Source organism: Silurus aristotelis, assembly GCF_946808225.1.
Source record: "Silurus aristotelis genome assembly, chromosome: 22".
Lineage (NCBI taxonomy): Eukaryota > Metazoa > Chordata > Actinopteri > Siluriformes > Siluridae > Silurus > Silurus aristotelis.
In genome coordinates this window covers 6,761,920-6,786,705 of record NC_139595.1, presented here as the reverse complement: position 1 = coordinate 6,786,705, position 24,786 = coordinate 6,761,920, and the positions used below count along the sequence as shown (strand labels likewise).

The following is a 24,786-nucleotide window of genomic DNA, read 5'->3' as shown; positions in this document are numbered from 1 at the left end:
TTTGTTTTGGTTCTTAATGTTGGATTGCCCTAATATTTTCCTTACAGGCAAACTTTACTGATACGTCGTGTTCCTGCCAGGTTGCGAATAGGTCTGCTTGGTTAAATTTATGAACCTGAAAGACAACTCTAAGAACCTAGAATTCACAGTCCCTGATGAAGGAATAGCTGTTTGTTGCTGAAAGTCTGTTTCAAGAATTTATTTGTTAAATCCCCAAATGATGGTTGCACATTAGCTGGGCATTAGTCATATGCTCGAAATGTTCTTTTTCCCCTAAACCTTTTCTCACTTAAGCATCAGCCACTATTTATTTATTTTTTATTTGATTTTCTCCTTGTGTGTCTCTCAGAGGAGCAGAGCTGTTTCAAGCCTCTATCGTAAAGGCAGTGAGAGCTCGAATTGAGGAGGAGAATAAATCCATGGAGCAGCTCAGGAGACAGTGAGAATCATCACAAATATATATATATATATATATATATATATATATATATATATATATATATATATATATATATATATATATATATATATATATATATATATATATATATAGTATAAATGGATCTGCAAGAATGATTTTGACTATTTGAAATTTTTTTGTGTGTGTTGTCTGGATATAACTTGAGTTGTAGCCAATTTCTTTACTCTGTTACAAAGTAATGCATCAAATATTCCCTAAGCGTAATATAAATTTTAGATGATTTTGCATGAATTCAGGTTTTAATTTTTGCCTTTTTCTGCCTTACGACATTTAAGGTCATATGTTATCAAGAAAGTAGGGAAAGAGGCCTACCAAAAAAAAAAAAGCCTATCTGAAAGACTTATAAAGCATTTCCAATGGACGAAATGTAGTTCAACTATTTGGATTTCCATAAATAATATTTTTCAAAAATTATCCTGTTTATCCCAAATGTAGCTCCAATTAGTAATTTTTTTTATAAATATAGTCTGAATCATATGTGATGAATTTGAATGCCTTAACCCAGGATGGACCGCATTAAGACCCGGCAGGAGAAGTTTAAAAAGGGCAAGGAGAAGATGCTGAGCCTGACCCAGGAGTCTACTGAAAGCCAGACAATATTTCCACCTGAAGCTGGTGAAGAGGATGAAGACGACGATGGTACGAAAAATGCATCTGGAGTGAAAGGAGACTATGTTTAAACTGGTGTAGATCAGCAGCTAAATTGGATAATATAGGCCAAGAGTGAAATCTTGTTTTTGGTATAAAAATAAAAAAAAAGTTTATTATAATATTAATTCATCATATGTCATTATATATTTTGCACACCATTAACACAAGAAAATACACTTACATGTATGTATGATATTTATTTTTATTCAGTTATATTAATGATCTTGCCACCATTTTATTGTAGGAGCAGAGAAAGAGAAAGCCAAGGCCAAAAAAAAGCAGTGGTGGAGGCCTTGGGTTGACCATGCTTCCAGTAGGTTTACTATCATAATTTCCTCTGCTCTGAGTGTTCCTTGTGTCCTTGACCAGAACTCAGAAGATTCTCATACTGTACCAGGGCTCAGTGAGACCAACCAATCAGCAAACTCAAATCACCCAGGCCTTATGCTTCTCCTGAATCTATTTAAGGCTTATCAGAAAATACAGACAGCTCCAGAATTGCTGGCATCTTTCATGACAACATTCAAAATGACTCCATTAAACATATTTGTCTGCTATTTAGTTTGAATATAGATTTTATCTCCGGCATCCTTTTTTTTGTCAGTCAGTATGGTGTGAATTCTGGCTATGACAGTTTCTCAAACTCATCTACATCACTCGAGTTCATAATTGGAATCAACTAGAGATGTGCGCGGGACTGTTTTTTTTTAATCCCGCTCACGCAGTTATTGTTTTTTTTTTTGTTTGTACCCAACTAATATTTTTGAATAAGTTGATTTAATTTTGTTTCCCAAAATAAAAAACCAAACAAACTAGCAGCCGAATTGAAACTACTGCGACCCTGACCAGGCAGTTACTAAGGAGGAATGAATGATGGCTGTAAATGCATCGCGCATGAACATTTTTATCCTGCAAGCCTCATATCTGACTACTTGCTCGTGCTCGCATGAAAATAAAAACCTCCCGCCCATGCGACTTTTTTGTTGCATCCTGCGGGATACCAGTATCGATGCACAACTCTAGTCCCTCTAGTCAACTCTAACAAGATGCTCTTGAACCCTTCTGGCAAGCTTTTGTCAATTTAGACCACAGGCTTTCACTTGGTTTTACAGTCTAAATCTAAGATAGCCATTACAAAATCAATACTCAGAGGCAGCAGACCATCAATCCTCAGAGCCAGCAGACCACCAGCCTCAAAACAGTCCCATCTCTATTTTTTTTAGAGTGGATTCAGTAATGTATAGTAATGCAGTAATATGCATTTTTTCAATGGTTTACAAAGACACTTTCTCCATATTAATTTTTTGTGTTGGTTTCAAGGAAAGGCTTCTTCGGACACTTTTAGTACATTTTAAAACTCAAACTTGAATTATATAAAATCTGCAATTGTGCATACATGTTCTTTTGGGTTTTCTCTTCCACCCTTTTATAGCCTTTACACTGTGGAGGGGGGTATTTTTTAGATTTTTCAGTAAGCAATTATGTTTTTAACAACTATTTGTCTCACTTATACAACCTTGTATTTAAACTCTAAAACAACATAAAGATTAGTTACATGCGGTAGTATACATTAAGTGATTTCTTTTTTTTTTTTTATCTTTTAATTTAAGTGACCTATTTTTTAAAAAGTTCATAATTTCCCACTGTATTGTTTACTGGGGAAATTATTATTATTATTATTTTTTTTTTTTTTTTTGTTTTTTTTTTTTGTAATATCTATTGTGTACATCCATTTTCTCTTAAAAGGTACCAATCATTCTGGACTTGGCTGTACAATGTATAAAACACATTGCCTTGCATATGTATTCATAATTTCTAACCCTCTTTAACATTTCTACCTTTTGTAGTTTTAAATCCTGGAACTGAAATGGACTCAGTAGGGATGTCAGGAATCTACTCACATTAGCTTATTATGTGTGAGATTGTGATTGAATATGTTGTCCATTTCAGAATTATTGTATTAGTAATGCTGCAACCAACTGCCATCTGAACTTAACATAATTACTAGAATGGAGTTCACCTTTTTATTTTGGAGTTTTGTGCAAACAGAGTCTGCTGTATTCCTGGCCACAAATTTCAGCTCCTTTAAAGGGTAGTGGCCAACCATTTCCAGGACACATGTAAGATATTGAGGTCTTTCTTCACTGGTACGTTCCTGATATTGACTTTAGCATGAGGAAACTAAGGGCATCCTTCAACACAACAGAAACTTTGTCCAATGCCTTCAACATTTCCGGCCAAATCTTATTGCATAATTTGCGAGAACATTATTGGAGCCAAATAAAGGTCATTGTCAATGGTCTGTACAAAACCCTCCTACTTTTACTTCAGCGGACAACAGCTTTTGCAGCAGAACCTTTGCCTCTGCTATACATGAAATTGAATTAAATCAGGAACCCCCCACACCCACACACACACACACCTTATATTTAAAATAATGTTTTACTTTACCAATGAAGTATGATACTATTAATTCAATTAAGTCAATTTAATCAGTTTCTGGTTCTAACTTTACAAAACTGTAAAACAGCTTAAGGTGGGTGAAAACATATGTAAGACAATGTAAAAAAAAAATCCATTTAATAAAATATATTTTTGACGTTATCGAAAGATTAATATTCACCCTTGGAAAAATCCGAGCCTTAAATAGATAGGTACTGTATTGCATCTAAAGCTAGGAAAAATGCTAATACCTGGGTGGTAATGAGTCCTTGGCTTTGAGTGCCGTTAAAAGTTAAAAACAATTGGCTTGGTCCCTGGAGCCCACAGTTGCGAATCTCTGCCGTGGTTTCAATTTATCTCATCCTCACTAAAAGAAATAGAGAGTCCATCATTCCAGTCTGGTTTCCTTTAAAACTCAAAAAACTGTGGCTGGGAACTCTCTCTTTCACAGAGAAAGCACAGAATGAACTGATCAGTGCTGACAGGTTGCGTTTAAAAAAAAAATGCTTTCCTTTATTACTGTTTTTATTTTTACTCAGAAATGGAAATGGAAACGAACCTGTTACTTCTACCTTTCAGTTAGTAGTTAGATTGGCTCTTTAATATGGTTGTAATATCTGCTAAATTAATTCACCTGATAATCAGGCTGAGCAGTTCATTTCATCACTGTGCTATTCTAGTTTTACTTCAGTTGTTTTCTGTCATTCAACCACAGAAGAATTTCATTTTTTACATGCTTGTGTTTTTTGTTCATTCTCCTATTTCAACACTCCCACCCTAACCCTGTCCATTGTGGCTGTTCTGTTCAAGGACACAAGGCAGTTTCCCCACTCCAGTTCCTGTCCTACAATGCAAACAGGACAGGACACAGGGGATAAAATGTTCCTGGTCTGTTTTTGTTCGAACTATTAACCATCCCTGCTTCATTTTTGATGCTGTCATTCTTGGTTAGTTAGTGGGAGCTCCTCTCTAGTACATAACAAGTTTTAATCTTTTTTACTACTTTAGGCTCTCTCTCTCTGTCTTAACGTCTCTTAAACCTTCCCTTTGTTTACTTGCTTTAACATTTCCATGTCTGTTGGGCAGATCTGTTGTGTATTGTCTACAGTAATATAAATGTCACCAAAGATTTTTTGTGTACAATGTGGTATGTCTGATTCAAGGCTTCTTTGCAATCCATCCCTGGCTGTCAATCCACTCTTTCTGTTGATCTCATCTTCTGCCGGCTCGTCCCTCAAACAGGGATTCATGCAATTCATTCATTTCTTTAACTCCATGGATGATTATACTGAACTTTATGATAAACATTTATTGCTAGATGTATCCCTATTACTTTATAATAAAACTCTTAAACCCTATACACGCTTGTTGATGTCCGGCATTGCCCGTGTGGCCTGTGCTGTAGAGCGAATGACTATTCTCACCTTTTCTATCTTTAGTGGTGAGGAGCGGTGATTATTACCTTTTTGAAACTGACAGTGAAGAAGAGGAAGAGGAAGAAGAGAAAAAAGATGATGACCCACCCAAGAAATCTGCATTCCAGGTGAGAAGATTTCAATTTAATCAGTTTAATGTAATGCCAGCCAATGTTTTACTCATCGATCTTGTTTAGATTTTTATTATTCTCTCTTTTCCATTATGTCTTATAGAGTGTAGTTCATATTGGAATATGTATTCATATAGAGAACAACTTATTCAGTATGACCTAATATAGAACCACTGTTGTGTCTATGTAGTGACCCCTCAAGGTGAGGATTCATAATATGGTTAAGGAAAGAGTAAACCATAGGGGTAACGGTAGCTCAGTGGTTAAATTGTTGAACTTCTGATCAGAAGGCCATGAGTTCAAATCCTTCTACCAGTAAACTGCCACTACTGGGCCCTTGAGCAGCCTCAGTTGTATGAATAAGATAAAGGCATCTGCTAGAGGTCACCTAATTTTTACTGATACCAATAGCTAGTTCGGATCGTACTTGCCGATCACTGATTAATCAACCGATTACTGGATTATCGGTATGGATTTTTGCCGATAGCCAATCGATCCAGCAGTTAACTATCGGCAAAACCGATTAATCATTCGACCACTAGCGTCTGCCAAATGGTGTTAATGTACACCAAAGTTTTAGCAGTTTGCATTGTCATATATTTAGTATGTTTACAGCTATAGTTACCTGTAGTGAACCATCTAAATAACATCACTTATGTTATTACTCAGGCTTTCTTGTGTTGGCGAAGGTACAGCTGTACCCCTGATTAATGCTAAGCACTAATACTAGAGAATCCTTCTAAAAATATCATTATATCAACAATTGATCATGTTTGTAAATGTTTTTGCATGGAGTGTCCAAATTGATAGAAAATCACAAAAATCTGCATCTTCTAACCAATAGAAAATTTGTCATGGTATGCTGGTGTTATACAAATATAAAAAACTAGAAAGAAAAAGAAAAAAAAACCTAAAAAATGTAATGAAAAATAAAGATATTACTATATATTACTAAATGAGATAATACTTAGACTTAATTTTCCAAATAAGTCCAAGGTGCAAGGTTGTTGTAATGTGTTAGTGTAAGCTACCTGAGTACGTGTTTTATACGGACTCAAAGTGGTTTAGAGTCACTTTTTTACTTATTTGATTTGGTTTAGCACTTCACAGTTTGGGTTATAGTATTCAACTTATTTCCACGTTTCTTCTGATAATGGGTTCCTCTATTTTCTTCCTCAGCGAGCAATTGGAAAGTTTGCCTCAGCCGTCCTGGCTTTGCCCAAGTCTATAATAAAACTGCCCAAAACTATCCTTCAGTATCTTATCAGGGCAGCCAAGGTATCACTTAAAGGTTATGCTGTGTTTATCTGGTTTCGTTTGTGTCTGTTTATGATTTATGTGTATCTTTGTGTCTTGACAGTAACATGCTTTTCCACTCCATGTTGCTGAAGTAATGTTTACAAGATCCTAAATAGTCTAAATAATCTTCTCTGATGGTGCAACATGGAATGAAAAAGTTGTTGTTTATTTCATTACCTGTCGTCATTATGGTTGTTTAGCATGTGTTTTTCCCCCCAATGACTTCATCATCTACATTGTTGGTTTGTATCCTGTGTGTATTTGGGTTAGGTGTGTTTTTTTTGTTTGTAAGTACATGTTTTTTTTACATATTTGTGTTCAGTCTGTATGGTTTGCCCCACTGTATACTCATCATCACCCTTACAGATCAAACAAATTTGAGCACCTTTAACTGGAATTGGAATTCAGATTGGAATTCAGAATTTAGATTTAAAACTAGTTTCTGTGCCAGTGGGGCAAAAATGACTGCAATTCTATTTGATTTGTTTTTGGCCTGAATTCAAGCAACCACAGTGAAAATATTTAGTGAAAGTTTTCCTGTAATAGACTCACATGAAGATAGCTGTTTGAATTCATGCTGAAGTTTTGTGACTCTGTGAAGCACCTTGAAGCTTGTTTATGTCATTTTTAAAAGCAGAGTTTCAACCAGTTATTTAAAGCCTGGGACACACCAAGCCGACATCAGCCTTTAGGCAATGTCAGGTGGTTTTTGACCATAGGGCGGCTTTAGTTTTTGCTCTGTTGGCTCTAATTGGACGGCATCAGCTTTTTTCCGACGGTTCACTCGGGGGTGGAGTCCATTGGTGACAAAGAGAACAAACAATTGCCGTCATTTTTGCCACTTGTCTTGTCACTTTATTTGACCGAAGGGATATTTGTGGATGTGTGGAATCAAGACTGCAAAGACAAGCTAATTAACATGTGCCTGTTCCTTCAGTATCCACAATCTCACCCATTTCTTCTTATCAGATTCTTTCTTTCTTCCTTCATCCACAAGAAGACCAATGGCTGACAAAGCCAGTGCCAGACATGATTAAAAAAAGCTACACGAATCCGTTAGTAATGATTGCGACAGGTGTAAACGCTGCTTGCTATATATATATATATATATATTGAAAGTTGTAGCTTTTGGGGTTTCCCTGTTTGGATCACGAATACAGACTACTGCCACCTGCTGGTATGGAAAAGTTATGTTCTTTTACGCAAGCACAGAACATACACGCTAATTGACTGTCAGCTGTAGTCTGTCCGGTGTGTTCTAATGCAGGCAATGCGAGACGATGTCACATTCGGCTTTCATCCCAGCTAGTTTTTTTTTTTTTTTTTATGTCGGTTTGGTGTGCCCCTACGTTTAAGAGCACCTCCAGAGATTCAGTGGGTGTCTTAGAGCAAAACCTTACACTATGCAGAGCAGGGGGTAATTCAGAACCAGTGTTGAAACTCTGTGGTCTAAAGCCATTGCAATGATTTGATAGTGGCTTGTATTGCTCTACAGTTTGTATACCAAGCATGGGTCACAGACTCCAAAACAGCTCTTAAGGAGCGGGGGAAGGAGCGGCGGCATTTCTGGAAAAGATACGGAAGAGGGCGTAAACACCGGAAAGACAACGATGAAGGTGCATTATGCAAACAGGAGTCGAAATTTTAGAGTAAATTATACAGTTATGATCAACTGTAAAATCATAAATAAAAATTGTGTGTGTGAGAGCAGGTCAGGTGGCAATTGAGATGGGAGATGATGAACAGCAGAGCTCAGAGGAGGACAAGAAGGAAGGACCAGGTATCTATTTAAAAAAATCTAAATTTTAATCAAAAGATTTTTTTCATCAGAATAAAATGCCATTTAGATCCACCTCAATCAGTTTATTCTGTTTCAGCTATAATACATAGAGCAAGACAGTAAAGTCACTGTGAACCTGAAGAAAAAGAATGCATAAGAAATAAAAATGACTTGCTTGTATAGACAAAGAAATTACCGCCCCACAGTTGGTTATTGGTTAAAACAGCATGCTTCAAACTGCATCATTCATCTTTCACACCAGAACCAATTTTCCAATGATTATAATTGTAACAGCTTGATATGTTTCATTCTGTTGGAAAGTTATTCCTGTTATTATTTCCTTTATAGCATCTTTGAATTCACCAGCCTCTCGTTTTTTCTCTCAATTTTTCAGTGAAAAAAAACAAAAAAACATTAATGATTCTCTGTTAAAGTACAATAATGGTCTTTTTTTTTTCATAGACAACATTATTAAAAGGGTTTTCAACATCATCAAGTTTACCTGGGTGCTATTCCTGACCACTCTGGAGAGCCTGACCAGGTGGATCAACAACATTTGTAAAGAATACATCGACATCTCCACCGTGCTGCGCATCGAACGCTGCATGCTCACTAGAGAGGTCAAAAAGGTGTGATACACACACACACACACACACACACACACACACACACACACACACACACACAAGATAAGACGTTTCTTTATTACTTGAAATTGAATTGTTAGAAAAATGGTGTATTGAACTTACATATATTTCCTATGCACGTTTTTTTTTTTACCCATATAAAATTCTTAACAGAAGCTTTACTTCTGCTTTGATCCAACAGGGTAACGTGCCATCACGTGAGAGCATCCACGTGTACTACCAGAAGCAGATGCGCCTGAACGTTTCACGCGAGTCCGGATTGGATCAGATCAGTGAGGAGGACTCGGGCTCGCAGAAACTCCGGCGCAGAAGCAGGGGTTATACATTAGAGAGCCAGGATTCTGTGGCATCCCGAGATAGCATCTCCAGGTATATGTGTACTGTATATGTGTCACCATAAATAACCATAAAATATCCTGTCACTGTTATTTTAGGACAATTAATACAGTGAGTTCATTGACATGAACACTGCACACATTCACATTTGTAAAAGAAAAAAAATTCAAATTATTATTATTATTATTATTATTTTGTGAAATCATGCAGTAGTTGTATTTCAAGGTTATACAGACAGGATCATGGGCATTTAATTTGTCGTTTATCATCGTCATCATTATTCCACAAGGCTTACCTTACATTGTTTATACACATGATCGTATCTATATTCACAAAAACTATGCGTTTTTTCAGTATTTGCCCTGATATTATATTGTGTTTTAGAAAGATTCAATCTCTAGATTACAACCTCTAGATTACAACCCATCTTTATATGAGAATTACAGTGCATATTGTGTTATAAGTATGTTTTACAGCAATTTATATGGCATTTTTTATTTATTGCATTGGTAGAGTAGTTAAGGGCCTTGCTCAAGGGCCCAGGAGTGGGAGTTTGGTGCAAAGACCAGTGACTTTAACCACTAAGCTACCCCTCCCGATGGCTTAGAGGCATGATACAGTATAGGCATGATACAGAATCATTATTGATGGAATATTTATTATATCTTTCTACTTTTTCATGCATGAAACTACAGCACCAGTTGTTGTAGCTGCAGAGACTGTTTGCAAGTGACAACGTATCTGCCTCAAAGCGTGCTTATTTTGGAAGCGAATCCGCACGATGTATTATGGCACATGCCCACAGTGGTGGATCAAGTACACAAACCATGAACTTGAGTTAAAGTAGAGATAAACTCAGTAAAATATGACTCCAGTAAAAGCAAAAGTGCTCACTTTAGTAAAACTACCAACGCATTTGCCTTCAAATTTACTTAAGTATCCAAAGTACTATGATTTATTATAGCTATATTGTATAATGTTTGGCTTTATCACCTCAGTTTATGTGAAAAGACTCGAATGTTACTCTGAGCACAACGATCTATTTATAGAATGATATTAATGAGTCAGACATTGATTGATATCTATTAAAATGATCGTGATCCCAAAATCATCTTTTCAACTACTTCAGAAAAATCATGCAAATAAATTCACGGGTGATGTGGCGAGTTCGAGTCAGGAGTTTCTTTTATCATTTATTACTCTCTAAATGTTCTATTGAACTGATGCTGTTAGTTCAAGTAGATACCACCAATTGGCAATCAAAACAAGTTCAAAACACTCACGCTCGACCCTGATTGGTGGCTTGCTGAGTGTTTGACCAGTTACGTTTTTATCCGCTCATAAATAAAAAGGAACTACTGATTCCGCAAAATGTAGTTGAGTAAAAAGTACGATATTTGACTTTGAAAAGTCTCTACAAGTGGAAATACTTATTCTGTTTTTTTTATTCAACTTCTAATTGGAAGCATTTGAGTTCATTCACATAAAGAAAATTCCTCAGTGCAGCCTTATACTCGACTAAAGTATGATATTACAGCAATAGTGCATTTTTATAGCAACATAGCGAACCATCATTGCTTCATTCCATTCATCAATTCGCTTTTTCTTTCACATCTCCATCCATCTCCATTCAGTGCATACACCGAGGCCACCATGCTCTTTTCTCGCCAGTCCACGTTAGACGACCTGGACGATGTACCTCATCATGTGCCCAAAACCAGCGAACGTGCTCGGCCCAAGCTGCGCAAAATGTACAGCATGGACATGTCCAACTCGTCTGCAGACAGTGGCAGCAGCAACATCTCCAGGTCCTTAATGCTATAACGCATCCTCACTCATCTCCACTGCTAATGCCCATTTTTAAGTTCCTGTATGACTATGTACATTTCTTAGAAAAGATTCGGTTGGCCTATTATATTATGTTGGCCTGTAATATATTGCGGAAATACATAAAGTCAAGCAAAATAAAACATTTTTAGCTACCTTGTTTGATCAAACTATCAAACCTAATGGGTAAAAATAATCCACCTTGGAACAGTGTTTCACTTCAAACGTATTTATGGTTGATACCAAATTGATTTTCCCTCCTGAGGACTTTAAGTACTTGATTATCTCAGGAACAAATCAAGCTTCGTGACATAGGGGGAATGTAATCTCACAGCATGTTTTCCTATACATCAGCTATATGTTGTCAGCATAATGTTCCTTTTCAAACATACAGTTCCTGCAGTGTGAGCACTTACTAAGACTTTCAGACCAGCAGTAAAATACTGCATTTTATAATACAATTAGGCAGCACTGGGCCAACAATGGGAAATGTGCACGTGTTCCCCTACTTTTTTTTACCTTACTAATAAAACACCTATTTGTAACCCAACCCAGCCAAATGAAACTGATGCAATGCTATTGACTATCGTGAACGCAGCCTTACCTTACCAGTGGTTTCCTGTCATTGTGTGTTTTCACAACAGCGAAGCCACTCAGTGCGTCACTTTATTCTCACGACAAGGTACCAACGACACCATCGATGAGGTGGAGGATGAGCAAGATCAGTCTCACCACCGTGACAAAAGACTTGAACAAGTTGAGGAAGCAGAGACAGGCCCCTGGAGCTCCATTGAGCCTGAATCAGAACAAGAGCTAGAAAAAGACCTGGAGCTTGAGGAAAAGGAAGAAAAACCTGAAGCAGCAAAACAGTCCCCTAAAGATTATGAGGACAGGCTGGAGGATGATGACGAAGCTCAAAGCCCTGGAAGGGAGGATGGCGAATCTTCTTCTGGACCAGAGAGGACTTGCGGCCGGCTTTTTACCCCAGACACAGACGTCCCAAACACGTCAGACGCAGATGTTCCTCCCAGCTATAGCAAAGCAGTCAGCTTCGACCGTCTTTCTGTTGACTCACAGGAGAGTGATGAAGAAAAGCAGCTCATGCTGATGACCTCAGATAGCAGGTCAGATTTACTGTCGGACGATGCACTTCTGCCTTCGCAGACCACCGAGCTGACGGCTAGTGAACTGCTGCTCAACAAGTAAGACTCGCACAGAATCACGGGTTTTATCTAATAAGCAGCAAGCATTTCGACTTATACAGGAAGCTTTATTATTTCTACTGCATGGTGTGAACATTACAAAATCTCATTTATGGGATTGATTACACCAGAGGATCTCAAACTTTTAGCAGCTAGGGACCTTTTCATTGTGACTTTTTAAACACCAGTAGTCTAGTAGTTAAAAACAGACTTATTAGATGTACAGATTTAATACTAAATGCATATATGAAGTAAACAAGAACAAAATGTTCCTTAATTTTCCCCAGAATGTTTTATGACGAAGAGCTGGATGGCTCAGAGCGCTTCTACAAGTCCCAGCCGTTGGGCCTGCAGCTATGCTATGCCCTCTACAACCTGTTAGTTGCTCACTCTGAGATGGTTTGCTACCTGGTCATCATCCTCAACCACATGATTTCAGCTTCTATGGCCACGCTGGTGCTGCCCGTTCTCATTTTCCTGTGGGCCATGCTGTCTGTTCCACGGCCCAGCAAACGCTTCTGGATGACTGCCATCATCTACACAGAGGCAAATTTTTCATTTTCAATTCTATCATTTTAAATGTGCTGTATATATATATATATATATATATATATATATATATATATATATATATATATATATATATATATATATATATATATAGTATATAGGGATTTCGACCAAATATTATTGTAAGTCTTGTGAGTGTGTAAATATAATTCCGACTTGTTCCTTTAGGTTACCATCGTCATCAAGTACTTCTTCCAGTTCAGCTTTTTCCCCTTCAACCAGAACCTGGAAGTGGACAAAAAGAAGCCCTATCACCCTCCTAACATTATTGGGGTGGAGAAAAAAGATGGTTATGTCCATTACGACCTCGTCCAACTGCTTGCTCTCTTTTTCCATCGCTCGATCCTGAAGGTGCTTAAATTAAACTGATTTTCATACCCTTTAATTTTAATCTTTAGATTCTACCAGCTGTACCTCCATTCACACTTAACTCAAGCTACATCGTTGTTATGCTAATGTTTTAGTGCCATGGTCTGTGGGACGAGGATGATCCCAAAGACAAAGAGACAAAGAAAGACACGTCTCAACATCGGGATGAGTCCGAGGACGAAGACAAAATGGTGGTGCTGATTCCAGCAGAGACAAAAAAGAAGAGCTCGCCCCCTCGCTCAATGAGATTCAACCTGGGAAGTTCTACGGACTTGGACTCCGTGCAGCAGGTGCAAGTGCGCCAGCCCGAACTGCGCACATACCAGCGGCGCAAGAGCTCCAGCGGCGGCTCGTACATCTCACGCCACTCATCCCAACGTTCCAAAAGAGGTGAGAAGACCGATTTCACGGCTCATCTGGTGAGACGAGTGCCATCATTTTCCATTTTCACCTTGAACACATGAACAGATTTACACATGAATCTTTATCAGTTATCAGCATTGATAACCTCAACCCTGATGAAAAATAATGAATGGAAATTCGGTTCCACCCAGATGATACTGGGTTCCCTTTTGAACCTCTTTTCTCTCAAGGTTTCTCCCTCAAACCATTCCAGGGAGTTTTGGATTCATATTTGTGATCTATTTTATTTTGTAAAGCGTCTTTGGGATACTCCATTGTTAAAAGCGCTATGCAAATAAAATTAAAGTGAACTGAATTTTCAGTAAAGAATCTTTACAATAAATTATTAACTGAAAAAATTGTTATTCTGAGGTAATTTTTTTTCTTGGACTTATTAATTACACATCTTTTTTGACATTTAAAAAAATACAGTTCTTAAAAAAGTTATTAAACAATAAATACACTGTACACATTTGGTATTATTTCAGATTTTACATTAACCCTTACCATACAATTTTATTTATTTATTTATTTATTTATTTTTTTTAGCATTTTCAAATGAGATGTTTACACTTGCAAATGTATTACAAGGCAAATAAAAATTATTGATAATAATATACCGTGTCTGCATAATTGAATATATTGTGCTCCCTTTTAGGCAGCACGAGCACAAGGAACAGTAGCTGCAGAGGAAGCAGCGAGGTCGGAGTCGAACCCAAAACTCGCAAGGAGCTCATTATGGAGAAACTCAGAGAGCAGCTCATTAAAGCCAAATTCTTTCTTCTCAAGAAGTAAGTGTGTGTTCAAAAACTCATTAAAGTGGGTCTTCTTGCACTTTAGTATTTTTTACATGTCATTGTCTGGGCAAAGAAAAGGTAACTGTTTGGGTTTAAATAACCAATTACATCAGTACATCATGGATCAGTATTTCAATGATTATATGTTGTGGAAACATTGTTAATGTGTTTGAAAAGGGGAGAATTGTACATCAAGCAAATAACGCAATCTCTGGAATTGGGTCAAGAAGTCCTATCCATTTTAGGGGAAAGAATATTGTTGGAAAATTATCATCAGATATATTTTTTTTAAGTTTGGTGTATTTATAGCAAAATAATTTCCCATTTCAACCACAGTTATGCTTAATAATGACTGAATTTTTACAAGCACAATGAGATGAGTACTAACAAGAATAAACTGATCATATTCTCAATATTCGAAAAAGTAATTCTAAAAAGTTTGGGAAGCGAAGCACCTGGCATGATTATGGCATATTTATGACCTAATGTTCAAGCCAGAGCAGCCCGTGTTATGATCTGGGATTGCTCCAGTTGGTCAGGTCGAGGCTCAGCAACACCGTGCAGCAATAAAAAAGACCAGGTTTTCCACGTAATTTATTGGAACAGGCATATTCTGGTTAACAGTTCCAAGGTTCATCAGTCTCAGATAGTAAAAAAGTGGCTCAAGAAACACAAGGAATTATTTTCACACATGAATTAACCATTACAGGGTCCACACGTGAATCCCAGTGAATGTCTCACTGGAGATGAGTTTATAGAGATGTTTCACTCTCCTGTTATCAATACATGGGCATAGCCAAAAATGAATGCAGATCTAAAGGAAAAATATAGTTTTTGTGTTGCATAAGGTTCTCAAAACAATGCCACGACAAACGCACACAGTACAGGTGAAACTTTTGGGGTGGGGTATTTTACACAAAATATTTATTTTATATCCATTTTGTGTTTTTTCCAGAGGAAAAAAAATCTACCTTCCTATTCGTCAGTTCTTCTATAACCTGATCCATCCTGATTACAGTGCAGTGACAGACGTCTATGTACTAATGTTCCTGGCAGACACAGTTGACTTCATCATCATTGTCTTCGGCTTCTGGGCTTTCGGGGTATTTTAGATTTTCCACAGTCTCTTTCAAAAGCAGGATTGCGAATGACTTTTCTTTGCACTTTTGTTACCATTTTATTGATCGTTTTATTCATATTTAAATTCGTAGTATTTATGTATTGCACTTAATTTTGTGCTCACTTTTGAAAGTAGCCTATGTACAGAGACCAGACCTATGTATGGTTTCGAAAATTTCATTTGCAAACTCAATTCTTTAACATTTCCTCAGTGGTAATTTTGGTGAAATACTTTTGTGTATGTCAAAGTTAAATTCAAATAATGATTAAACTATATTTTGTTCAAAACTAGATTTTTTGGGTTCAGTCTTAAAAATTCAGTCCCAGTGACATTCGTAGGGTTTTCTTAGACCACCATACACTTACAAACCACACATTTATAAACCACACACTTATAAACCATTTGTTGTTCTGGCTGAAGAAAGAACATCTGCCATTTGGCAATTAATATAATAAATGATTTATGTCCAAAAATATTGTCTGCATTATAAATGAACTGCTGTGCTACATACCAGTGCTTTTGGACCGTATACACAAAAACATTAGCTTTTTGATTCTTATTTTTGCTTCCTGGGTCTGTCTGTTCTTACATTTCCATAAGCTCTTCAATCTGTGTCTCATTTTTATTTTAGAAACACCAGGGAGGAGCAGACATCACATCTTCGCTGTCTGAAGACCAGGTCCCAGGTCCGTTCCTGGTGATGGTGCTGATCCAGTTCGGCACTATGGTAGTCGACCGAGCTTTGTACCTGCGCAAAACCGTGATGGGCAAAGTGATTTTCCAAGTTATCCTGGTGTTCGGTATCCACTTTTGGATGTTTTTCATCCTGCCTGGAATAACGGAAAGGTAGTGAACATCTACAAAACACGGTTTGGTTTTTCCCTTGTAATTTTTCGGCGGATTATTTATAGTTAATAGAGTAATCTTGCTTGTGCACTCTTTTCCAGGCGTTTCAGCCAGAACACAGTGGCCCAGCTGTGGTACTTTGTGAAGTGCATTTACTTCGGTCTGTCCGCCTATCAAATCCGCTGTGGTTACCCCACCCGTGTGCTGGGCAACTTTCTGACCAAGAGCTACAACTATGTCAACCTCTTTCTCTTTCAAGGGTGAGAGCAGATCAGTTTGAAAGGCACTGATTGATCTCATTGATTCAGGATGTGCTTGTGGGTGCAGGCAGCAAAGCAAGACAGTTCAAACGAGCACTTATATGTAACCCGGCTTAGATTTTAACTTCACTGTAGTAAAGGGTAGTAAGGAGATTGAGAAGTAACTTAATGCTCACAAGGAAATGGTGTGGTGAATCAGTTCCATCTAGGCTTGTAAAACGATGCCCCGAAAGTTCTCAGCCATTGACTGAAGTACACCGCAAAGGGGCAAGTTTGGGTTTATAGCTACTGGAAGCATTTAGAGGAAACCGCAGCCTGACAAATAAAGAATTTAACGGAACAGAATAAACACACACAGCAAGTATCGCAGTATCAATTTGAGAAAAATCGAAACAGCTCAACAGAACTGATTATTATTTAGTTTGAATTCCAATTTTGCCTCAGGTAGCGACTGCCTTTTTTTTTTCTTTATTTCTTTAAAGTCATCTCTACATGAACACATTTTTCCCTGTCTGGGATGTTTAGCTTAAAAAAAAAATGTAATGGCTTAAAAAAATTTTTGCAATGAAAATGTGCATTTATGCAGATGGTCCCCGAGTTACGACGTTTCAGCTCGCGGCGATCTTGCGATGACGCTGGCGATACGACAAAATTGTACATTTATATATCGTACATAAAAACATTTATTAAATTTTTTTTTTTCATGGCAGGCAAACATAGCAGCATATGCTCCGCCTCCACTCGCAAAAATGCCACTTGTCCACGTGCCACATACATATATTTGGGAAATTATTTACTAGAATTTATACGCCGATCAGGCATAACATTTTGATCACCCGCATAATATTATGTTGGTCCCCTGTTTCCTGCTAAAACAGTTCTGACCCATCGAGCATTAACTGCATGAACTTCTTCAGCAATTTGAAATACAGGAGCTCGTCTGTTGGATCAGACCACAAGGGCCAGCGTTCGTTCCCCACATGCATCACTGAGCCTTGGCCGGCCATTACCCTGTGACTGGTTCACTATTGTTGCGTCCATGGACCAATTTTGATAAATACAGACCACTGTAGACTGGGAACACCCCACAAAAACTGCAGTTTTGGAGATGCTCTGACCCAGATGTCTAGCCATCACAATTTGGCCCTTGTAACTAACTAAACTTAACTAAAAAGCAATGACACTACATTTAAGAGCGAGGCAGAGACCTAAAAAAGCCACTTAATACGTTTCTGAGGAAACTCAGATTTTAACTATATATATATACACACAACAAAATTGTTATGCTCACACTTAAAATATACTGACTGTGTCATAAAGGTTTCGTGTGATCCCATTTCTGACTGAGCTACGTGCCGTGATGGACTGGGTATGGACAGACACGACGCTCAGCTTGTCCAGCTGGATCTGCGTAGAGGATATCTATGCACACATCTTCGTTCTGAAGTGCTGGAGAGAATCCGAAAAGGTAAGTCACTAAAAATTCAGTATAAGGGGGTGATGCAATATTTTACTACATTAAAATGTATTAAATGTATTGAAGCGCATACCATTTTAACGTATCCCTATGCTACAGGCAACTCTGAATTCACTGTGTGATTGAATGTGATTAAGATATTGCAGCTATATATGTATATAAAAGTAATAAAATAAATAAATAAAAGCTATATAAGTTTCTGTTGACCTTTTTATTGTGTGTGTTGGTGTGTGTTCCAGCGGTATCCTCAGCCCCGGGGTCAGAAGAAGAAGAAGGTGGTTAAGTATGGGATGGGTGGCATGATTGTTATGCTGCTCATCTGCATCGTCTGGTTCCCGCTGCTTTTCATGTCTCTGGTCAAATCTGTAGCAGGCGTCGTCAACGCACCCTTGGACGTCTCGGTCAGTCTCACACTCGGTGGATTCCAGGTATAAATAGACGCCAGGAGGGTTTTTATTAATCATCTGTAATATTATTAACATTACTGTCTTCTTTCGATCATTATATCACATTATACAAGCAGAAAGATATTGATGTATTTTAATCTGTTTTCCACTTTGTCGCTTTCATTTAGCCAATCTTCACAATGAGTGCGCAGCAGAAGAACCTGATAAGCATTACTTTAAAAGACTTTGAGGATTTCAATAAATTGCATAGTTCAGATTCAGTAAGTACCTTGTGTAAGTCCAGGCTGCCTGGCACAACATATCACCATGTTTTCAAGCCAAGATAATGCTTTATCACTGTGATGTACACCGACCAGGCATACCTTTATGGCCACAGATCAGGCAAAACATTATGACCATCTGTCTAATTTTGTGTTGGTCCCGTTTTTTGCTGCCAAAACAGTCCTGACCCTTTGAGCATCAACAGAATTATAACTTCTTCAGTAGTTTGACTTACAGTCGTAACTGTCAACATTTGGGTAACGAAATCCTGGAGACGCATTATTTACATGGCTTCAAGATAAAAAAATATTTGTCCAGCTTTTGTTGAATTTATGTATTCATTTTTTGCACGAGCACCACCTGGCTCATCTCCTTTCATTTGTACCACTGATGCTTGATTCAACTTCCTTTGTCTGTGACCTGCGTAAAGATCAACAGCGCAACTGGGTTGTTGGTTGCCAGGTTGAGGTCACAAATGGCTTAAAATTTTGTGTCGATTGTGTAAGGATGAATTGAATTGTCGATTGAATGCATTTCATACAAGATCTGGCAACTGGACAACATTGGAATAATGATGTGAATATTTATATAAACCACTATTCCTTCCTTGGACCACTTTTGGACCACTGACCACTGCACACCAGGAACATCCCACAAGAACTGCTGTTTTGGAGATGCTCTGGCCCAGTCGTCTAGACATCACAATTTGGCCCTTTCCAAACTCACTCAAATCCTTGCCCATTTTTCCTGCTTTGTACACATCAACTTTGAGGACAAAATGTTCACTTGCTGTCTAATATATCCCACCCACTAACAAGTGCCATGATAAAAAGACAACTAGTGTTATTCACTTCACCGGTCACAATGTCACAATGTTATAATATCATAATGTTATGCCTGGTAACTTTGTTAAATTTTTTACAATTACAAGTTTACAATCACTCAGAATGGGCAGCAGATATTAAAATAATTCATGAAAGTCTAAAGGTGGGTGGCAGATTGCAGGAACGTGATTTCATTTCCTGTGTAGCTGGCGTTGCAGTTTCTCGAGGCGTACGTGTATCAGGATATCACCATCGCCCACCTAGAGGGAAGTTCCAACTCGCTGTGGACCATCAGCCCACCCAGCCGAGAAAACCTGATTAAAATGTTGGAACAGGACAAGCAATTCCATTTAACCATTGCTTGGTCTGTACAAAGGTATAGCTCACTATCTTTTAGTGATTCCTCTTTTTTTAATATAGTACTCTTTTTTTTAAAGAATGAACTGGTTTAAATACCTCCCAGGTCAACTGTCTAAGTAAGAAAGAAAAAAGCTTTCTGACTGCAAAAACATTATAGTCCTCAGAAATAGTGACATTATTACCATATAAAATGCTTTGTTGCAAAAAATGCAAACTAATACATTATCCCACTTTCCTAAAAAAAAATAGAATAAAAATGAAAAATAAAACCAAAGTCTATATGTTAGAAACCCAGTTGTATTCATATTATTGGGCGGTCACATGTTCAAATCCCAGCACCACCAAAATGCCACTGCTGCGCCATTGAGCAAGGCAGTTGTAAGTTGCTCTGTATTAGGGTGTATGCTGGAAATATATTAATGAGGAGAGAAGCCAAATAAATCATTTATTAAAAAATAAGGTTGGAGGAAATTCATGGTAAAAAAAAAAAAATTTTATATATATATATATATATATATGTATGTATGTATGTATGTATGTATGTATGTATAAAAGCTTCCTTTTCGTTTATCTGTTTTCTGCAGGAATCTCTCTTTAGGAGCGAAAGCAGAGGCAGCAACAGGCAAGCACGTCATCACTCTGGAGGATGACACCAGACAAAACCTTGTAAAAGTGTTAAATAACCAAACATCATATGTGTGAGTGCACCCTTTTGGCAGCTCATTTGATTGACTGCGTTTATTTTAGCAGTTCCTTGATGATAGGAATTGTTTTTGACTGGAATATGTTTAATCCTTGCCAAATTTCAGGCTGATCACAAACATTTTTCCGAGATATATCCGTGCACCCAGTGATTTCAACGCTAAACCCATTGTACAGCTGAGTAAAGGTATCACGTGTAATCAGTCAAAAGTCCTAAACCGATTTTTCTCGCTTTTGCATTTGTTTCATTTTTGATGTTTTATCCGTTTTGTCTCTCTTTCACTTTGTCCGATTTAGATTTGGAAAACATTACTCTGGCTCTAGGCCGGGGGAACAGCACTGCAGGGAAAGGTCAGGAGTGGTGGGTTGTGAACCAGACCAAGCCAGGCAAAATCCTCCAAAAAGATAAAGAACATGGAAAGGCTGGATTAGATCTCTACATTTTCAGTGATCAGGTCAGCCCTCCTAGTCTGGGCTTTCTAGCTGGATATGGGTAAGTCAAGATAAACCTTGCCATTTGTTTTTTTTTGTTGGTTTTTTTACACACCACTATAATCATTTTACTACAGTTTGCAAGCGCAATGTAACTGTTAAAGTTGGACAGAATTGCACGTGTAAACCCATAAAATAATTTTTATTTTTTTTATCTATATTGCACCATTTGAGTATTGACAATTTTCAATTGTGTAAAATCTTTTCATTTGCTGTAGATGTACAGGGTTTCTGCAGAATCTTAAAAAGTCTAACAAAAAAAGTTAGACAAAAATTAAATGTTAGGCCTTATAAAGTCTGAAATTCGCTGTTTTAGATTTGAAATCATTTAATACATCTGAAGTCCATGTAACGCTTCCTCTAATGCTCATTGAAATGCTCCTGCAGAATGTTTTTTGTTTGTCTCTTTATTTTGTTAGACAAAATATAATTTGCTGTGTTACAGCTACAAATGAGGCCAACATGCAACAGCCAATCAGCTTTCTGTTATTGGCACTGATTAGACTGATTAGACTGTTACACAGACGTAAATTGGATTTTATTTTTCCGCTATTGGGAAATGCTAATTTACTGATTCGTGGCTTGAAAAATGTAGGGCTCGGTTAAAGCCAGTTGCTAACAAACTATTTGTGCTTGTTGTTGTTTTTTATGTGATATAGGCCTTATATTTTAATCTTAATAGTCCTTAAAAGGTCCTAAAAAAGTCTTAAATTTCATGTTAAAAAACTTGCAGAAATTCTGATGTAATGTGTAAATCCCTTTGACCAATCAGCATCGAGAATTCAATGTGTATAGGTTGAAAAAAAAGCTTAGATCAGCTTTAACCTGCTACATTTTTCTTCCCCTCCCAGTATCATGGGTCTGTACATGTCCGTGGTGCTGGTGATCGGCAAGTTTGTGCGCGAGTTCTTCAGCGGAATCTCCCACACCATCATGTTCGAGGAGCTACCCAACGTAGACCGCATCCTCAAACTCTGCACTGACATCTTCCTCGTCCGAGAAACAGGAGAGCTGGACCTGGAGGAAGACCTCTACTCCAAGCTCATCTTCCTCTACCGCTCTCCAGAGACCATGATCAAATGGACCAGGGAGAAGAACAAGTGAAAAGGATCACAGGAAAGGACGCTCAGTGCATGAGAAGTTCCTAATCGACATGGAAAAAGCACAAGCTGGGTTTTTTTTTAATCAGCTGGATGAGACACACGTCAGCTGAACTGGGCAACTAGCTACATTTTGCAGTTCGTGGTCTCTCGCATACAGTACTTGTAGCAAGCCTAGTTTGGGAGAGATTGCTGATTTGTAGCTAATTGTACATTATTAAGGGCTTTTAATAGACATCACTACTTCCCGTCATGCGTCACTTGCAAAAAGCAACCCTTCACTCAGCTGGGAGTGCATGAGCTCGGAGGGCCATCCATCACGTTGATTGACAGGCCGGTCAACAAATCCCTGTGCGATCAGAGTCACAGACCAGAGGCCGCGGACTTGAGTTGATTTCCAACAGACCTTACTACCAAGTGCTTTATTTTTCACGTGGCAAGAGGCGAAGACTTCTGGGTTTTTTTTGTTTTTTTTTTTCTTCAGAAGGCTGGAACAACAGACAGCAATCACCCGACAATCTCCACTTGCCTTATTTCGTTTGTACAAATCATTTTCATTCATCATCGATGTCTTTTTCTCAGGAACACACACACCGGTCATTTCATCACGAGATGTCCACTTTTCCATTGCGTATCAGAGAGCGTCAGACCGGGCAAGAAAAAAAATAGCACAAGGGGATGATAGAGATGAAAGAAAAGATGGGGGACGACGACAATATGCCCAGATACTGATTAACGGTTATATGTGGTTCGGTTCGATGGCTATGGAGCATGAACTTATTTTATGATGTGCAAGTATTGGGAGATTTCATGTTTGCTGGAAAGATATAGGCCTATATGTGAAGATAACGATAAAGACTCATTGCTTGTATGGAAGGGGTAAAGCAATATGGCAACTGATGCATTTATTTAAAATGAATAAAGGGAAGAGGGGGGGTGGGGGTTATACTGGGATGAATTGTACATACGGTATATCAGTGGGTGTCTGTATTTATGCACAGGAAAGGGCATTTTTTTTTTTCCTCCAAGAGGCGACACTTCGCAGTTTACAATTTCCAAGTACGACCTCCACGTCCCGGTGTTCCTGCCACACTGACGTAGAAACGCTAGAAGTATCCCGGGAGAAGAGCATCAACGAAAACCTAACAACACCCCCCCCCCCCCAAATCACGTTTCTGAACTATGCATTATTTAAAGCCATTGTAGCATGAGACGAGAATCATTACTATTTAAACATGAGGTGTTTTCATTACATCACATGTACATATGCTTTTACAGGGACAAAGAAATGTGAAGCTTTATTAAGTTTGCTGTGTAGCAGAATGTCAGGATGGAAAAAAAAGAAGACCTTAAGAAAAGCGATGACCTTCAAATAAAGCACATATCAAAAGGCCGCAGTTCTTCTCTCTTTCTCTTTGCATTGTATTTGAGTTCTGAAAAATATAAAAATGGAGTAAATCTGTTTAACCCCGATTGTAGCAGAGGAGGCAAAGACATCGGGTTATTTGTAGTGCTGACGCCATGCTGTAGATCTTAAACACTCCTCTGCTGCGCTGCAGCCCACTAATGCACTCAGAAAGACCCAGTGGGGGGAAAAACCACCAACTGCACTCGCATACAGTAATGATGGCCTAAAGAGGGAAAAGGGCGGGAGTTCGTCTCCACAATCTATGGCCTCATCAAATATAAATAAGAACAGGATGTATACCGGAATACGTATAGGTGTTGAAATGGAACATTTTTACAGGGATTTGTGTTACATCTATCATCTATTAGCCTACTCATATCATGCAACTAAAGGAGCGCTTTCTTCTCTGTATTTTTCGAAGACTCAAAAGTGCAAGGGTGAGTACTGGGCCCTAAGAAAGTTGTTTATTTCTATGCATACACTATTTATATATATATATCATTTACATTGAATGGCATTTGGCAGACGCGTTTATTAAAGAGCGACTTACATTTATCTCATTCATTCTGAGCAGCTATGCGGTTAAGGGCCTTGCTCAGGGGCCCAGGAGTGGCATGAGATTTAACATAACGACCTTCAGATCCAATGCTTTAATCAGTGAGCTAGGACCATCCCCATCATCATCATCACCTTTACATTAGGATTGTTTCAAATGATTCTGCATCATCATATCTTTTGTGATCTGAATCAATAATAACTGTTGGATGTAAATTGTAGGATTTTTAATTCCTCAGGAAGGAATTTTTCAGGTTTCAGGGTTAAATGGGAGTCAAATATCACATCACTACTGTCATCAGTTGCTTTCGGTAAACAGCAAAATCCCAGAAAAAAATTGTTTTTGCCTTATGAAAGCCGAACGTTTTGTTTCTCGAGATTCCTAAGATCAAGTCAGGGCATGGAAATCGAGTGTTTTTTGCACAAATTTATAATGTTTTGCGAAATGCATTGATGTAGGAATAGTTATTTTGTTTGTTGAGTCGAATTTTATGGAAGAATTAGATGGAAAGGCATAGTTAAGGAACGATGGAACTTTGGGAATGTTTTGGGTGTCGACTCATACTGGATAGCTAATTCAAAGAATCTGACTCTGGACAGCTGGAATTCGAACAATTTGGAGGAA

The 24,786-nt window shown here is 38.0% G+C and overlaps 1 protein-coding gene across 1 annotated transcript in view; it reads left to right on the top strand.

Moving 5' to 3' along the window:
• Positions 1–23,591, top strand: part of piezo2b (piezo-type mechanosensitive ion channel component 2b) — a 78,499-nt gene extending 54,908 nt beyond the window's left edge. Inside the window, exons 28-53 of the mRNA XM_083524818.1 lie at positions 350–439; positions 987–1,120; positions 1,377–1,445; positions 5,014–5,117; positions 6,300–6,398; positions 7,915–8,035; positions 8,131–8,199; positions 8,662–8,828; positions 9,028–9,215; positions 10,817–10,990; positions 11,654–12,211; positions 12,499–12,757; positions 12,950–13,132; positions 13,246–13,540; positions 14,211–14,343; positions 15,305–15,452; positions 16,101–16,315; positions 16,417–16,575; positions 17,896–18,043; positions 18,292–18,480; positions 18,627–18,719; positions 19,751–19,920; positions 20,489–20,602; positions 20,714–20,793; positions 20,904–21,099; positions 21,950–23,591. Of these exons, the coding sequence (XP_083380944.1) occupies positions 350–439; positions 987–1,120; positions 1,377–1,445; positions 5,014–5,117; positions 6,300–6,398; positions 7,915–8,035; positions 8,131–8,199; positions 8,662–8,828; positions 9,028–9,215; positions 10,817–10,990; positions 11,654–12,211; positions 12,499–12,757; positions 12,950–13,132; positions 13,246–13,540; positions 14,211–14,343; positions 15,305–15,452; positions 16,101–16,315; positions 16,417–16,575; positions 17,896–18,043; positions 18,292–18,480; positions 18,627–18,719; positions 19,751–19,920; positions 20,489–20,602; positions 20,714–20,793; positions 20,904–21,099; positions 21,950–22,202 (4,408 nt within the window). The 3' untranslated portion in view covers positions 22,203–23,591. The remainder of the gene's footprint in view (positions 1–349; positions 440–986; positions 1,121–1,376; positions 1,446–5,013; positions 5,118–6,299; positions 6,399–7,914; positions 8,036–8,130; positions 8,200–8,661; positions 8,829–9,027; positions 9,216–10,816; positions 10,991–11,653; positions 12,212–12,498; positions 12,758–12,949; positions 13,133–13,245; positions 13,541–14,210; positions 14,344–15,304; positions 15,453–16,100; positions 16,316–16,416; positions 16,576–17,895; positions 18,044–18,291; positions 18,481–18,626; positions 18,720–19,750; positions 19,921–20,488; positions 20,603–20,713; positions 20,794–20,903; positions 21,100–21,949) is intronic.
• The last annotated feature ends 1,195 nt before the right edge of the window (positions 23,592–24,786 follow it).